Genomic DNA, 17,525 nt, shown 5'->3' with positions numbered 1-17,525 from the left:
TTCATTATTGACCTTTAGAAATAGTACCGTAAAACTTCAATTAATACCCCAAGCTTTTATTTGCTTCAATCACTGAACTCAACCTGCCTATATTTGGGACAGACATCTACTGTATATGTATGTGTTTATAGTATTTTTTGTCTCTCTTGTTTACCATGCCGGTAAATCTGAATGAATTATACTTTGATGCTCATGGTTTCCGTAAAATGAACTGAATGATTGTGGAGAATCTAGCCGATCTAACGATGTGTAGCATGCATATTGACAAAAGTTTAAACATTTATATTTGTATGCGTGATCTAAGCAGCTTAGAACCAGCTCAAGCAGTTCCCGGTGGACTTTTAAGAGGTTTTATACAGCCAAAGAACTTCAGACCCGGCATCTAATTGAGACCTGCGTATATTTGTCAAAACGTGTAGCCACACCCGGCCAGTAAAAGAGACTCAGCTTTTAATTGGAACTTTAATTTAATTTAATTTTAATTGAAGTTTTACAGTAGTTTAACAAAATAATCTTAACTCAAGGTCCACTCAGTAGCTTTTTTCCAGAGCTCTCTAAGTTTTTTGAGCTTTAAAAAATCTGGTAAGTGGACCTTCAGCTAAGATTTTTTTGTCTTATTGAAACATTGTTTAACCAGACAGGAGTGTCTGTTTTTGGCTATTCCAGTCCTCACATTGCTGCAAAAATCCTAAAAAATACCAATATTGCCATAAAGAAGTCCTGCTCACTGACTTCCAACAGTACCTACATTGGCCGACACAACTAGAGATACTAAACGGATAGCAACCACAATACTGTATAAACCGTATCACAAAGCCACTGACAAATTTATTTAAATTAATTTATTCTTGCGCTTTATATCGTCAAATTAACCAACACTTTTTTATTGATTGTCCTAATGGTGTCTAGACATGCCATTAGTTTGGGTTTGTTTTGTTTTTTAATTTGGTTTTATCCATCTCTGAGATTTCTATTGCTACTGCAATATTGTGGCGGTCAAGGACATTTTATTTGGTGCTCAAAACTCTGAACATGTTTTGTTCATGTTAATTTTTTTTGAAAGACTCAACAGCAGTTCTTTCCAGAAACCGTGTTCCCATAATTCCAGAGACTTTGCTGTCAGCAGAGTTCATTAGAACTACCTTTTACTAAAGAAATAGTCCTCATGAAAACTGTTTACAGCTTGTTCTGTCGATTCAGGGATACAAAGACACTGTCTCTGGAAAGAACATGTTGCTGTTGAGATTTTCAACATTCATCCGCCACCTGCATTTTATTCGAGTGGTGGCCTAATTTTTAACAGAAAATGTCTTGCAGCCATGGCACATATAACCGAAACCATCTGCATGCTTTGATACCACAAGCAGAGAGAAGAGAGAACATGGTTTTTGTGATTTGAGTGAATTAAGACGATTTGCAGCAGAGTTTCTAAATAAGATGTTGCTATAATGATAAAATGCCAGTATTTTTTAATAACCATCTGTAGGATATACATACTACTACTAATAATAATACAGCTAATGAGGCAGTCTAAGTGACATCACCATGGGTATTGTAATGAGATTTTTGGACTGTACCAATGTTGTTGTTGGATTCTTTACTGAAGTACTGATAATGTACTGATAGCGTTATCTGGAAAGGCAGGTGGCATATGTACATGTTCAGAAATAATTACTTATCCTATCATAAAATATATGTTTTTGTCCTATCATTCCAACATTTTTGGTACCAAAAAGAAAAGTTTGAAAGATATTCCGATAAAAGCATGATTGAAATTGCTAAAAATTCCCCAGTGGTACTGAGCCTTGTTTTCCCTGACATGTGCCTACACTGCACTTCACCTGTGTCATTCAAAAGCTTCATCTGTTGCCGATCCCAGACGTTTTCTCCACTTTTCAGCTGCTTATTAAAAACTTTGCCTGTCACAGTCATTCTATGCTCTCAGGCTGTTTTTAGGTCCCCAAACTCATATCTAGGTTACAGTTTGATGTTTCAGCTTAGGTTACTTGCAAATGCGAACCATAAAACTTGGAAAAATGTAGGAAAAAAATCCAGTCAGTGCAGTGAGACAAAGAAACCCCGAGGGGCTCATAAATATGTCTAACTGCAAAAGAAGAATGGGAGGGAAATGAGTTGATGAATAGAAATATGACTGAATGAGGCGACAAAAAAACAAATGACATGAAAACTCAACATGGGAGTGAATAATTGAGTAACAAAATGTAAAATAAGTGAAATAAAGTGAGTTAAAATGATGCAGAGAAAGTGAAACAGAGGGTGTGTGACATCTTCAGAATAAACTATGCGACAACTCATCTACCCTGGGAAGAGCAAAAAAAAATTTAATTAATTTCCTGTGTTTTATGTCTCTGTAAACAGCTCATGAAATAAGTAAATCTTGAGGAAACGTAATAATTCATGAATGAATCTCTCCTCTCTCCTCCTCCTCTTCAGGCTTTGTTAGCGGTTTTGCGCGAGAGTCACCGCACCCGGACGGTGTTCCGCAAGGTGGGCGGCTTTGTCTACGTCACCTCTCTGCTGGTGGCCATGGAGCGCTCACTGTGCCAGCCGCAGCGACACGGCTGGGATCGCGTCAACCAGAACCAAGTCTTTGAGCTTCTGCACACAGTCTTCTGCACGCTCACTGCCGCCATGCGCTACGAACCCGCCAACTCACACTTCTTCCGCACGGAGATCCAGTATGAGAAGCTGGCCGATGCTGTAAGGTAAGGTCTATTCACACAGGACTAATAATTACCTGAGGCCCTCTTGTGATTTGTATTAATTGCAAAGATCAACAGTGTTCTTAATGAGGTACGTGTTTTCCTACATACCTCAGGTCTTTAGTGACCCGGCACGTATATAACGCTGATTTTCCCAAAATTAATTTATATATTTCAGTTTAGCCTGTTAAACTCCACAGGGTACCTTTTAAATTTGCTTAATTATTCACAAACTTTGAACTTGAAGTTTCATTCTTAACTGAAAGTCCACTTACTAGATTTCTTCTGCAGCCACATCTTTAGGCCCTCATCAGCAGATGGGGTTTGCCTAGCTGTCTTAAGTATGAAACTTGGAGCAAACTCCATCCGCTGATGAAGGCCACGAGATAGTAAGCGGACATTGAGTTAAGAATTTTCCATGTTGTGTGGACGCGCTGCACCAATAAATCACAAAAGGTTCTCAAATAATTGTAGTCCAGTGCAGATCGGGCTGTATTTAGTACTGCTTTACTACCATACTAATGAAGTGTAGAGGCAGGATAATGCATGAAGAACCTCTGAAATGACTGTTGTGCTTCCTATTTGGTGTTTTTCCCCTTTGCAGGAAAAGTCAAAACAACATCAAAGTCCAAAGAAAGACATCATTTATGCGGTGTTTTTCTATGCTGTCACTTTTTGTCCTTTTTAAAACCAAACTTTCCACATGTTAACCACTTGGTCTACTTCCCACCAGGCTGCTGGGCTGTTTCTCAGACACCAAGAAGCTGGGTCCCACGGGCGTTTTCCCCTCCAATGCGCAGCCTTTCCAGAGGCTGCTGGAGGACGAGGCTGCCCCTGGAGGCTGCGCAGGAGACAGCGTCTGTCCCACGCTCAAGCACTGCAGCAAACTCTTCATCTACCTGTACAAGATGGCCACCGACTCTTTTGATAGGTCAGTGGATGACAGGAACTGGGCATTTCGATTTTAATAGTGACACTTATGCCAAAATGTAACCACCTATAGTAGGAATTCAGTCTCCTCTGTTCACACAATAGCCAGCAGATATCATGGACATGTGTTTTGGGTGAGTTAAGATGTAATGTATATAGTGCACCATTAATCAGACTAGAAGGGTCAAATGCAACTTGGAGGCTGCCATCTCTTTGCGTGCAGTCAGTTTATTGAGCTAATAAATGAATAAAGATGAAGCATAGTTGTCAAAGTACTGTCAACAAGTTATTCATTTTCTGTTATATAATAAATAAACAGTTTAGTGACTGTCATTGCTGAATGAGTACTATGTGACAGTGGGTCAGTGAGTTCTTAATGTAAAAGAACGTCGAGGAGCTTTTAGTTTGAGTCCAGCAGATTGCAGCCACATGTTGCAACATTTCTGTAGTAGCTCAAGACCCTCACCTTTTTTTTTCTACAATCCTCTAATATGTTGGAGTTCTTAATAAAACCCTTAACTTATTTTTCTTTTTCTCATGAGGCACCGTCATGTTTCCAGATCTGCATGTATCACTTGGTTGCTTGAGTTCCAATTCTTTAGCTTAGGTGATCTACAGTTATTACTGTAGATTAATTGTGAAACAAGGTTGATTTACTGCACCTTATATCAACAACATTCTCAGCTACAGTGATGATCGATACTAAAACATGTAAAGCAAACAAAGATGCTTGTGAAGTCCACTTTGTAGAACACATTTTTTTTTTGTACAAATGAACGGGGCATTTGTAGGTTCAGATCAGTCAGGTGCTTCTCTGTGTGCTGAAAAGTGATGAGGCAGGTCCACAGCTGTGTTTACCCCAGTCAGGTCATACAGTACAGTCGCAGCTCCCACTCATTCGACCTCTTCATCTGAGACACACATGGCTGAACTGTGACAGCTGAAAGACATTTAATGAAGAAGCTCACTGTGGTTCTGATTCAGCTGCACAGCCTACTAGTGTTGTCACGATGGCAGAATGAGTGAAATAAGTGTAAATGATTAATATTCTGAAATGAATTACTGCTGTGACACCATAGCAGACATGAATAAACATCCAGAAATTGGTGACTAAAATAGAAATACATATTTTTTAAACATTTATGGTGGGCTAGGATTGAGTTGAAGATGTGTTTTTGATGCTGTTCTCAGCAGATTGATTTGATTTACTGACCACTGCAGTTAAGAAACAGACTGCTGAGCAGCCGATTACAACCCTCTTTTCCCATTTCTTCTTCTGTGCACCACCTGGAGGTCACAATCAAAAGCAGTTTCTGTTTGCAGAACACATTTGCTGGAGTTTTGACGTCTGGATTAAAGTTTAAGTCCTCGGTCATTGAGACAACACTACACGCCCAGCTCACGTGCAGTTCTAGCTGGCGTCTTGCATGTGCTCCAGCTGTAGCTCTGATCCTGTTTCTCCTTTCAGCTTTCCACTAACTGCTTCTTTCCTTCTTTTCTCTCTTCCTCTAACCTCTGGTGCTGTCTGGCTGTTCATCCTCGGCCTGGTCCATCTGCGCGGCTGCATGTGTGGGTGTGTGTGCACATGGGTGTGTGAATACCTGTGCTTTTGTGTGTGCGTGTTTCTGTTTGTGTCTGTGGGTGTGTTCGCAAATGTCTGCATGTGTGTTGATTTGCCCCTTTTTTTTTGGTGTGTATGTGCATGCTTGTCTGAATGTGTCCTTCTACGTGTGCTCTTTTGTGTGTGTGTGTGTGTGTGTGTGTGTGTGTGTGTGTGTGTGCGTGTGCGTGCTGCCATGCAGTCGTGCGGAGCAGGTGCCTCCCTGCCTGACTCATGAGACCTCGCTGCCCTCGCCGTGGGGCACGCCAGCACTCGCCAGGAAGAGGTAGCTACAGCGCTCTGCCACTTTCCTCGCCCTCATCCGTTCCTTTCCATTTTCCTCACCTTCAGTCGACACTAAGAGCGCCCACCAGCAGCAAAATGATCATGAACCCTTCTAACTGTCATGTTAATCTTTAGCAAATCATGAAAATGTGGCAAAGTATAGTTGCTTACCATCAGTTACAGAGATTAAACTGGCTTCCATAATAAAAACAGAAAGAGAGAAGAAATTATTCAGATTTGGGCGAGTTGTTTTTTTTTTTTTTAATCAGCTAATAAAACCTTAAATTTGAGGTTTTCATCTAATGATTAAAACAATTAAGTTATTCAAAAGTTAATTTATACACCCATTGGCACTTTAAAAGTAGGTGCGCCAAATGGTGGACAGATACTTTACAGATGTTCCACAAAATGTGTACAAGTAATGATTACTTTCATTATCTAATAATCTATTGATTATATTTTTGAATAATCGATTCATCATTCAGTATATAAAATGTCAAAAAATAATTTAAAAAGCCAATCACTGTTTTACAGAGCCCATGGTGACATCTTCAAATTGCTTGTTTTGTCTGACCAACAGTCCAAACCCCAAGGATTAAAGTTACAATGAAAATGAGCTGAAACAATTGATCTGCTGATGATTAGTTGATCTACAACTAATGAATCAGCAGCCGCTTTGATAGTCGATTAATCATTTTGCATTTTTCAAGCAACAACATTTGATGGCTCCAACTTCTCAAATATGAGGATTTGCTTTCTTGTCTTACTGTTTCCTAGACAAATAATTTATTGATTAATCAAGAAAATAATTGGCTGATTAATCGATATTGAAAATCCTTAATTGCAGCCTATATATGATATGAAATGCCAAAAATCTGAAAAATCCTCTCATTTGAGGAGCTGGAACCAAGTAATGTTCTGCATTGTTGCTGATAAATAACTTGACCTAAATTTAATTTTGAGTTGATTGACGAATTGATTAATCGACTAATCATTTCAGCACTATTGCTCTTAGAGTTAAATTATACCTCAAGTCAGCATTTTTGGCTGTAAACTTTATAAAGATTTCTTAATTCCTTATGTCTTTATTCACATTCAATATTAAATATGAAAACCTTCTTAGGGTATGGATAGAGTGATGCGAATGACTGGTTCCTCATGTTACACTTCTTCCAAAAATCTGGCTGGTGACTGGATGTCAGAACATTTGGAGCAGCGGAAACTCACTCAAAAATCAGTACATACGTATATGACAAACCAACAAAAAATGAGATGAATTTCTCAAGTGAAGTACATTTTTCTTGTTACCACCACAGAGAAATGTCTTTCTCACCACTTTATTTGAAACACTTCTCCTCAGCTTCTCTCAGGCTGGGTCAGTGTACAGAAACAGCCAAATTACTGTCGGTCTAAAGTAGGCATTCATCACATTCCTCCTCACTCTCCTGCTCCTCCCCCTCCTTTTCTACTGTTTTCTCTCAGCTGAAGTTGCCCCTCAACCTAAAACGCAGACTCTGCTGCTCTTTGAATTTCATTTACAAAAGGAAAAACGGTTGGGATGTTTTAAATGTACTCTGCCTTAGTGAGCTGTAATAACTGTCAAGGTGAAACTGGGGGTCTCCTCTCAGTAGTCTCCCCCATCTGTCTGCCTGGATCAGCTCCAAGGCTGCATATTCATGAGGTGGACTAATTTGACAATTAGAGATGAAAAGGCCCTTGTCCTTGTTTGTGTACTTCACTTAAAGCTCTTCTTTGTGGACTTAATTGCATTTTTTAAAAACACTATTCCTGCCTTACTATCATCTAGCAACCTAAAAGGTTCTGTAATTGTAATTTGATTTTATGTTAATTTGTAAAACAGTTTTCTCTACTCAAAATGATTTCAGAACCCATGAAATGTGAGGAGAGCGAGATGCTAATTGCGAAGAATTTGCTTGGTTTTATTTAAATGAAAACAACTCCCGTGATTTCATCCCTATCCAAATGATATTCAGCAGCTCCAAAACATCTTGTGCAATAAGCTTCGCCTTGAAGAAAATGGCAGCAGTTTGCGATGTGCAAATGCAGCAATCAGTGTTGTGATTATCCCGTTTGTGACAGTGACACAGCAAGAGCTTCAGATTAAACAAATGGATTTTAGTCTAAAAAATAAACCCAGGCTCTTTCAGTGGTGCATGTTAGGATATTTCCACTGCTGACTTCTTAGACTACGTCCACACTGAGCTCGCTAAATCTAAAAACAGTGGTTATGTGTGAAAACACCATGCGTTCACACTAGCTTTTTTTTAGATTGTTTTCGTAAAGATCTCCATCCACACTAAAACACCCGAATAACAGAAAATTGCAAAATCTACAAAGCTGTTCATCACAGCTAATCATCACGTACACTGTTTTTTAACACAGCCAAAATCAAGATTTTGTTGTCATTTACATATTTTCCGATTTCTGTTGTTAGACAACTAAACAAGCGTAAAATAGTGATTTGATTTTGGCTTATAAATGCTTCCTCTTAACCAGACAAACAGTAGTTCCTGCACTGATGGATTGAGACATCAATAAAATGGCTGTTTTATGATTATGAAAATCCATTTTTTGTCATCCATACTAAAATTGGCTGACATTTTTATAGTTATCTGCTCTGGAGACCGTTGTTGGGTGTGAACTGGATTTGTTTTGAAGGAAGGCCAAAACGCAGAGAAAAAGAAAATTTAAGTGTTGACGTAGTCTCTTGCTATGTCCCAAATTCATACTACATACTAAATCTAAGTAGGATTTGAGTATGTAGAGTGTGACTTTTGAGTGCATAAAAAAAGCTTTGTGAGCACCGCAGAAAACAGGAAATAACTATTGTGAAGTTTAATTTGCACGACATCCAAAATTAGCAGTTTGATTGACATGCATCGGCACACGTATTGTATCATTTCCTGTATGTATGTTGATATTTTTTTGTATACTAACTGCTAAATCAGTATACTTAGACAATTAGTATATAGTACAGTATACACTGTATACAGTTAGTATGTTGTATGGAATTTGGACTCACTGCTTCCCCCCACCAGCCAAACGCAAGTCAGCGTCTGTGGCTGGTAACTTTGTCCTCTCTTGTCTTTAAATGCATCACATAATAACTTACAAGTCCAGTTATACTCAAAAACAATTAAAGTGGCTGCCAGCCATTGTGAACATGAACAACCCAGTTAGTTTACTGCCCCACATCCAACCCCTCCAGCACTTTATGCTGACTACAGCCTTTTCCAGCTCGGCTTCTCTCCTGAGGGGGGATTTGCCACTCTGCAGTTTGCATCTCAGCAACACGCCTATTTTGTCTAATTGCCCGACTGCAGGCCCAGGCAGATCTCCTGCTCTCTGCTGTTTGCACATGAGGAGGGCTCGGTGCTTTAGATGAAACGGTAGCTGACTGACACCTTGATCTCTGAAGTGTGAGGACCGACTGACTCATGTTAAATAAAGTTGGAGTCAAAGTGTTAAATACAGTGTTTACATTGATTCAATTATGTAATTATTTCCGTCCTTATTATAAGAATGTTTGCAGTGAGCTATGAAACAACTTCTGGAAGAAACTGTGGCTGTAAATCTGAAGATTCAGCAGCCACTTTCAATATTTTTGTGAGCCAGTTGCATATTTTACAGTAGAGTAGGGCTTCCAAATAATGGTTGAGACTGAGAGTAAACAGACTTATCTCCTACAACCCAAATTTCACAATACATGACTTGTGGCAGGTGCTAATAGATGAAAGTCAACATATTTTACTCATTTCTGTCACTTGTGTTGTGATCTTTGTTTTCTATAAAGCACTTAATGGTAGATGTGTCAACGTTTTGTGAATGACTTTGGCTTGACTCGACTGGACTTAACTAAATGTGACTTTCTCTCTCCCTGTGCTCCCAGACAAGGCTACTACGGTACGTCGGGCCCTCCCGCCCCAGTCAAAGCCCTGACAGACCTGAAGCTCCACTTAGCCAACCCTTCCCACCCCGCCTCCTCCTCCTCCTCCTCTTCGTCTGACATGGTGGTCATCCACCCAGGGGCCGTCCTGGCCATACTGGACCTGCTGCCCTCCGTCTGCTCTGACAGCCAGCCAGAGGTGAGGAAACACAAGTAGGAAATGTGCTAACACGCACTTCCTGTTAAAGTGGGTGAAAGGGTTACGTGCAGGGCAGGAAAGTACCTTTTTTTGTGAGTTGGACACACTGGTTTTATGTGTCAAAGCCACCCAGACAGTTTGTGCCAGGCATGCGTGTACCTGAAAACAAAAATAATAGTATAGTACATTTTATGCACAGTGAATTGAGAAATTGTTTATAGATTAAAATAATCCAATGAGAATTTTTTTTAAGGTAAAAAATCAAGGCAACATATTGACACAACAAAGTACTGAAATCCACTTCCTCCTCCTCCTCCTGTTGTCCCTCCAGCATGCCCTCGACCTGCAGCTGGCAGTGGCCAACATCCTCCAGCTCCTGGTGAACAGTGAGAGGAACCAGCAGGTGCTGTGTGAAGCTTGCCTCCACCAGCGGCTGTTGCAGCGCTGCAGTCAGGCCCTGGGTGATGAAGACCATCCACTGCACCCCCCTCTGCAGAGGATGTTTGAGAGGCTGGCTTCGCAGGCCCTGCAGCCGATGGCACTCAGGTACACGATTTGGCTAATATTTTGCAATATTTTGCTAACACGTTAACATGGTAGCATTTAGTTTGGTAACATGCTAACTTTTAGCGTTACCTATTGAGCTAGACAGAGGTGAGTTTTTTCCTCCAGTGACTGTTTGGGAAGTGTTATTTGCTTTGACAGGTTTTAGTGTGTGAAGGACGGCTATGTATGCACACAAAACTGAAAGCTTCTCATTTCCTGCTTGACTAGTTAAGTGAGATTGGAGGTTGGGGTTGAGGAACGGGCGGAAAGTTATTTGACATGCTGATTCTTTTTATATGTAAATGCAGCAGCCCCCCCCATAATTGTGCTGGAGGTAAACATATCTGTAGCTGTCAATCTGTTTCCCACCCTCCTCTCCTCTCTTCCCTCTCTGTCTGTCTACCTCACTCTTTTCTCTGTCACTCTTCGTCTGTCACTTTCCTTTCATAATTCGTCTCCCCCTGTGTTGTTTCTCATTTTGTCTCTGCTCTGCCAACATCAGCCCCAACCAAGCTCCAGAGTCTCTCTGTTTCTGAAGCTGTCTGGTTTCAGCAGCTAGTGTCGCTCGCTCAGCGCAACTGACACAAACCATCACTAGGGCTATTTGCATTCAAGTCACTTACATGCCAGTCAACCTTATCATTGACTTTTAAACAGACTAAAGCTGTTAACCACAGCTGTTGAAGATTTGAAGTCAACCTGCAAAGTATATGATGACTTAACACACTGCATACAATTAGATGGATGCTTTTATCCAGAGTGCTTCATAGTTTCATGAGAACATATAGAACATGTTTATGATTGGTGGTCCCTCTGGTAATACAACAACTATACCTGGCAGTGTTGGAGCCATACGCCACTTACTGAGCTACTGCAGACCCTAAAAATTGTTAATTTTATTATGTTGATAAATAACTTCTTTTTTAATATGTGTCTTTTAAATGTCTTTGAGTATGATTAAGTTCTTATAAACAAAATACATTATTACTGTAAATTAAAAGACTGGTTTTACCTTCTTATCCAGAGTCACAGAACACGCATTTTGTTTTTCTGCCTACCGTTTGTAGGTTTAATGGTGAGTGTAGCCTAGCTTAGTTTAATTCCTGGGCTCAACAAATTCTTCCTCTTTCATGTCACTGAAACGATTTTGATACAGATGGATGTTGAGTTGCAAATTTTGAGTTCACTGTAACACCAAACAGTGGCAACAATTAATTAATGCAATAAATGAGGGCTGATCAAAAAATAAGAAGGCGAATTATACCTAAATAAAAGCTGGTACGGTAATTAGGCAAAGTTCAACAATAATAATCATAGGAAGAACAGTAGTATTGTATTGTCATATGATTCTTTCTGTTCTTTTTTCTTTGTTGGTATATTTTTATTCTTGACCTCCTTGTCATCTTCCCCTCCAGGGAGTTCTTACGTCTTGGAAACCCTCTGAACTGCGGCGCCTGGGACAAGAAGCTACTGAAGCAGTACCGGGTTCACAAACCGAGCTCTCTCAGCTACGACGCCGAGATGCGAAGTAAGACTATAACAACTCTCATCCTAGATTTGATCACATGATAGTCACTGTGTCAGGGCTTTCAGAGGAAATGCTGTTCCTGGTGTTCTTTATCAGATCTGAACAGAAGATCCACCGATTCCTTCACTACCCCCCGTGAGTGGCACTAAGGGGCTGCACTATGTTGTGCCATAACAGCAGGGGCCATGTCAAAGAATATTTCAAGTGTTGTAGACGTTAAATATTATTCGGCCTCTAAATTAGAATTTTGGTAGATTTTTTTATTTATTTTTATATGATCGATATTTTGCCTTTGCCTAAATTTACAAGCACTATCATTACAACATTTATTTACCGCTGAACGATAAATTAGGACTGCAGCTAATAAAAGTTGTCAAATAATGGCATTGTGTCAAAAATGGGGGGGGGGAGCTCTTCTATAATTTTGTTCTGTAAAGATTGTCATACCTACAGATTAATGTTGGCAAAGTGGCTTTTTACCAGCAATTGTCACACATCCCTCAAAACTTTTTTAACGTTTTGAATAGCTGAGAATTGAAGAGTTTAGTCCATAGCAGTCCTCCTATACGGTTATGAAATGATAATGTCATTTGGGAGCCATTCCCATCTGCCACAGTGATACCAGCTTCTTCCTGGGAGAATGTTTCGCTTGAAAAAAGGCCTTCAATTTTCTAGCTATTCTGCTCCTTTTCTTTGCTCACTCTCTGCAATCTCATTGGGACGAATCCTGTGATGAATAGGCTGTGATTGCAGTGGATAAGCTTTCCGTTGCCATTTAATTGCCTGTGGAAATTACTAGCACTGGCCCGGCGGTGAAAAGGGGACGATTCTATGGGTTTTGATAAAGGTTCAGATCATTGAAAAGTTAGTGGAACAGCCTGGCTTTAGTATTACATTTTAGCCAGTGCAACTCAGAGTTCAGAGTCCGTAGGAAGACTAATCAGAATGTATCACTCTTAAATATGGTAAACTCTCTGCCTTGAATGTATAAAAACATTTTAGGTAAAAAGTACATGAGGTGCCTATGAAGTAAGGTTGCTTAGTGGCCGCACTCAAGTGGAATAGACCTGCATTCATTTTTAAGCAAAGCAGCAAGTTGCCAGCTTGTAGGAAACCCAAAGTAGTCTTCTTGGCCTCTGATTAATTAATCCAGTTGATGTGTAAACTCCCTGTTTAAACAAAGATCGTCTTGCCACTGTGAATCTAACGCAAATGCTTTGTTTTCTATTAACAGCTGTTAATGTAATTGTGTAATTTTGTGGGCTCCTCGGCATGTCCTAATTGCTTATTGTGTCTCCTCCCAGCTGAGAATGGATATTAAGTCCCCACTAATTACTGCTCTTAACAAACAGCCACTGTTAGAACACACAGTGCTATCTTTGTCTGTGAGAAGACAACCTAGCATGGTTTATTGCTGGGTGTTGCGATACCGGCTTCGATCTAATTTGTCTTTGTCAGATGAGCTGTCTCCTAACAAATAAGAGAAGCAATCCATGTTCTTAGTAGAAAGTAAAAGATTGTACCTTAAACCAGGAGTTTATGCTAGTCCCTCTAGGACAATGAACATCTAGGCTTGATTTAATGCTGCCTTTGACACATCCATACTTACTGTATTGCATGAAGTCTTTCACGCAGAAGTGTACCATAAGTTTATTTAGTGCCAGGTTGTTTTTTCTAATTAGTTTTCTACAATGTTTGATCTGAGTGACCAGTAACAAAAATATATATTCATTTTTGTATCTACTGTTCAGAAGGTGTATCTAAAACAAATACAGCATTTGAACAGTTGATCATTTTAGTGTCTGAGCACAAAGAGATGTATGACAAGCAGGAAAGTAGGTACAGAATTGAAAGAAACTAATCAACAACCTGGGGTATATGGATGTTAAGTGTGATCATTAAGAATTTCAGCTGATAAACATGCTACTCTGTTGAGTTATGACTTCAGCTTAAAATTATGTCATAACCTGTTTTTGCAGTAGAGGAGCTTAACGAACGGAGAGGTGAAAAATGTGGAGAAGCCTCAGCTATTCGTATATTGGGAGATAAAACAAGCTACATAATATTAAAGTAGGCATGCAGCAGCACAGAAAGAGGGAAGGAAATGCATGAAGGCTATGGAGTTCTTTACCATGCAGGTGGTACTGCATGGTGAGGTGTCATCATTTTCACTCCAGGCTCCCGACCAGGAGTGAAAAGTTTATTTGTGTCTCTTTTTTTGGATCACGTACTATAAATGTGATGTGAAAATGCCTTTAGATTGGATCAAAACCTTTTTAGCTAAATTATAGCTATTTACAAGAGAAAACAAGTTTACTGACCACAGCCAAACTCACCAGATTTAAACTAGTAGTCAGTTTCCCACTCTGGATGTTGGATTATCATCTCAGCACTGTGGTTGCATCTCCTGAATTTAACCTGTCCTTCCTGACTTCACAGACAGCATGACCATGTCCATGGAGGGCTTTGGTCCTGACAGCGTCTTCGCCACACCAGCGGAGGACAACGGCCAGTATCGCATCAGCCGCAGCCTCGTGCGCTCCGCCGAGGGCAGCACCGTGCCCCTCACAAGAGTCAAGTGCTTGGTGTCCATGACAACGCCCCATGACATACGCCTGCACGGATCGGCCGTCACACCTGCGTTTGTGGAGTTTGACACGTCGCTGGAGGGCTTCGGGTTAGTCAGCATGAACGTAGACCACTGTTTACATATCTGGTCTTCCATTAGTAAGCGGTAACAATTATTATTTTTACATTTTTTTTTTACCCAGGAGAAGGGGGTGGGTCACATGCTCTTTACACTCCTCATGTGAACTGCACTGCACAGGAAGGAAATATGTATAATGTGCAGGTAGCCCGATCACAGAGTTATCATTCCCCTTTCCGCACATTTTGGGTAGAATTGGGTTTCATCAGGGAATATGTTCAGTTTTAGCCATTGCTGTTGCAGTTTGTACTGCATGCTGGCTGTTTGTGGAACTCTTCTACTACCACAGAAAACCCTTTTGTTTTAACAGACAGAATTTATATGTAATAGCAGTTGCTTGTGAAATGTCACACCATACAGATTTGTTATGATTATATAACCTTTAAAGCTGCATAACTCCACAACAAGCTGAAAAACACAAACATACTATCTCTGTTCTTACAGCTATTATGTTTTTCCTAACAACATTCACGTTAATCTGGAGTTGTGTTTCTGTGCACCTCATGAATCTAAGTCCAATATTCACTCTCCGTTTATCTCTGGTTTGGTCTCCACCAGTTCATGAGACAAATATCTGCACTGAATGATAATTCTCTGAGTTTGTTACTTCAAGCTACACCTTTCGTTTTTCTATTCATTACATGTAGTAATTTGATCCATTGTTAAAATAAAAAACATTTATTTCAGGAACTTTAAAAATAGTTATCAGTAATACTAATGATAAAAGCATGTATGGTAAATGGATGCAAGAGGGTTTAAACTGGCCCTCAAGCCCCATTGTTGTGATTTTTGTCTTTATCGTCTCCTCCAGAACTCCAGGAATGGACCAGTCTTCAATACATGCTTTAAAAAATGCTCTTGCAGCAACAGATGATGCCAGTTTTCTGTAAACCACTTTTCTCTAAATCTTTCTCCTTGTGGATCAATTTTCCTTACCAGTGACACACACCTCGGGGTGCCACATGTTGTTTTTCCCTGCAATTAAATTGGCTGTGTGATTTTTACCTCTCCGCAGCACCTGCAACTGTCTCAGCAGGAGACTGTTTTTCGCCTCCAGTTGTGGAGCCGCGCATACAAATAGGCTTATTTTCCGCCTTTTATGTCATACTTTACATACACCTTTGCCGCGCTTTGTGGGTGCTGCTGCTGACAGGGCCTGCTGCCCCCTGTTAGCGGCACAGTGAGTGTTGGGGTCAGTGGAAATGATGGCGTGTGGGATGTGACCTTGGCAATTTGCCCACACACTATTAGCAACACATACATGACACACATGTTACACTGACACACAGTAAACAAATGCTGAGAGAGACTCAGGGCTCTGATATGTTGTATTCCTCATTAATATTCATCAAGGATACATGTTTAAGAAAAAGGGAGACGTCTGGCAAAAGGTCATTGTAGACGTTTTCTGTCAGTATAGCGGCAAAATGCCAAAGGTTATGTGATTACCTGACCAGCATTCAAATACTAGATAGCATCACTTTGATTGGGTGTATATATTATGCTGTTTTTAGATGAAGGCAGCAAAGGGATGAATTAGAAATTTGAAATGAACTGTTAGACCTTCACTCTCAACTCATCACATTGTTATTTCCAATGTGCTGCAATCTTTCGTGCATTGTTCTTCAAATACAGTTTCAAGGGCAGCGCACACCAGCCACATTACATAGTGTCATTTGATACGCCAGATTTGACAGCCATCGCACACATGCCAGATTTGTCTTCCGGACATAGGATGCTGTCAAGGTACAGTAGCTGGGATGTGCCAAATAAAATTGATAAAACTGCTATTCTGGAGCTGGGAAATAGAACAGTGGCATATCTTGATGTGGCAACCACATCTCACAGCTTTGAACCACATCTCACAGCTTTGAACCACATCTCACAGTCTTCATCAGTGGATAGAGTTTGCTCAGTTCATGAGATGCGAGATGCAGTTCAAATATCCATTGATTTTGGGGTGCATAAGCATAGTGTGAAATTTAAGGTTCACTTAAGGCGCTGGTGTCCAGGTCTTTATGCAGGTCTTTAACATTAATCATCATCTCCTATTATTTAATATAAATATATGCACAGAGTATACAGGTTTATCTTCTCAAATACTGGGCAGAACAGACGCCTATGAAAAAACATCTGTGAACTCCATAGACTTTCTCAGTTCTTCTAGACTTAATGAAGTATCTTTGATTAGTGTCAAAACTTCTTCAAATCTTCATTTTCAAACAGCAAAACCAGCTGCCTATGACTTACTACTTTTAGAAGCCCCTCACCCGCCCAGTGATTATATTTCCTGGTCCATAATTTCTCAGCTATCCTGTTTCTTTTACCCATAAGAACTCATTTGACTCGTCGCAGCAGCCGCCTCAGAATAGAACATGGTGTTTCTCCTGAAAACACAGCAAAGCAGCAGCACACAGCCAACGAGGCACTGGCCCACTTTTTGCTCAGCATAAACAGAGAACACACACACACACACACACACACATACAGACTACCCCTCCTTCCTCTTCCATCTGTCACCATGAAATATTGATGCCCCTGCTGCTATTAGGAATCACACAGACATGCACATATCCACTCTCTATCATGCACAACATGCTTACACACACTCAGACACACCAGTGCACACTCACCCAGCCAGCCATCTCACAAGGCGCTAGGAAGATGCTGTCAGTGTGGGTGGAGGGAAAAAGACTTTTTTTTTTTTTTTTTAAGAATTAAGAAAACTGCATCTCATTCTGACTGGGGGAAAATAGCATAGAAAGCTGGTGAAATCCCTGGAGCGTTGTTTTTTTTTTTTTTTTTTTTTTTTTTTTACCTAATCAAGGTGATGATTAATGGGGGGAAAGACAGCATACATGTAGTTATGTTGAAGCAGCAGGGTGGTGTGCTTGTTAGTTAGACCGACCGTCCGTTAAACAGAGGACCAGAGTGTCTGCCCTTGAGAAATGTCCTTGAGGAAGTCATTGAATCCCTTCCAGCTTCAGGGACGCTGTCCTGTAGCTAACCCTGACTTCTGACCTTCCTGTCCAGGTGGAAAAACAAAAAGAGAAAAATCTGGTCATTTTGGGGCTCAATCAGTGTCTCTTTTTATATGAGG

General features: G+C 40.3%; 1 protein-coding gene across 5 annotated transcripts in view; it reads left to right on the top strand.

The window, feature by feature from the left end:
* The window catches only part of wdfy3 (WD repeat and FYVE domain containing 3), a 105,120-nt gene that overhangs the window by 41,599 nt on the left and 45,996 nt on the right, over positions 1-17,525 (top strand). For 4 of the 5 annotated variants that reach the window (XM_044195694.1, XM_044195693.1, XM_044195691.1 and 1 more), the window contains exons 12-18: positions 2,455-2,726; positions 3,457-3,654; positions 5,456-5,539; positions 9,449-9,644; positions 9,976-10,190; positions 11,606-11,718; positions 14,158-14,395. In XM_044195694.1, the coding sequence (XP_044051629.1) occupies positions 2,455-2,726; positions 3,457-3,654; positions 5,456-5,539; positions 9,449-9,644; positions 9,976-10,190; positions 11,606-11,718; positions 14,158-14,395 (1,316 nt within the window). The remainder of the gene's footprint in view (positions 1-2,454; positions 2,727-3,456; positions 3,655-5,455; positions 5,540-9,448; positions 9,645-9,975; positions 10,191-11,605; positions 11,719-14,157; positions 14,396-17,525) is intronic. The other variant, XM_044195695.1, reaches the window with a different exon arrangement.

Source organism: Siniperca chuatsi, linkage group LG5 (assembly GCF_020085105.1).
Source record: "Siniperca chuatsi isolate FFG_IHB_CAS linkage group LG5, ASM2008510v1, whole genome shotgun sequence".
Taxonomy (NCBI): Eukaryota; Metazoa; Chordata; class Actinopteri; order Centrarchiformes; family Sinipercidae; genus Siniperca; species Siniperca chuatsi.
This window is presented reverse-complemented; position numbering and strand designations above follow the sequence as displayed.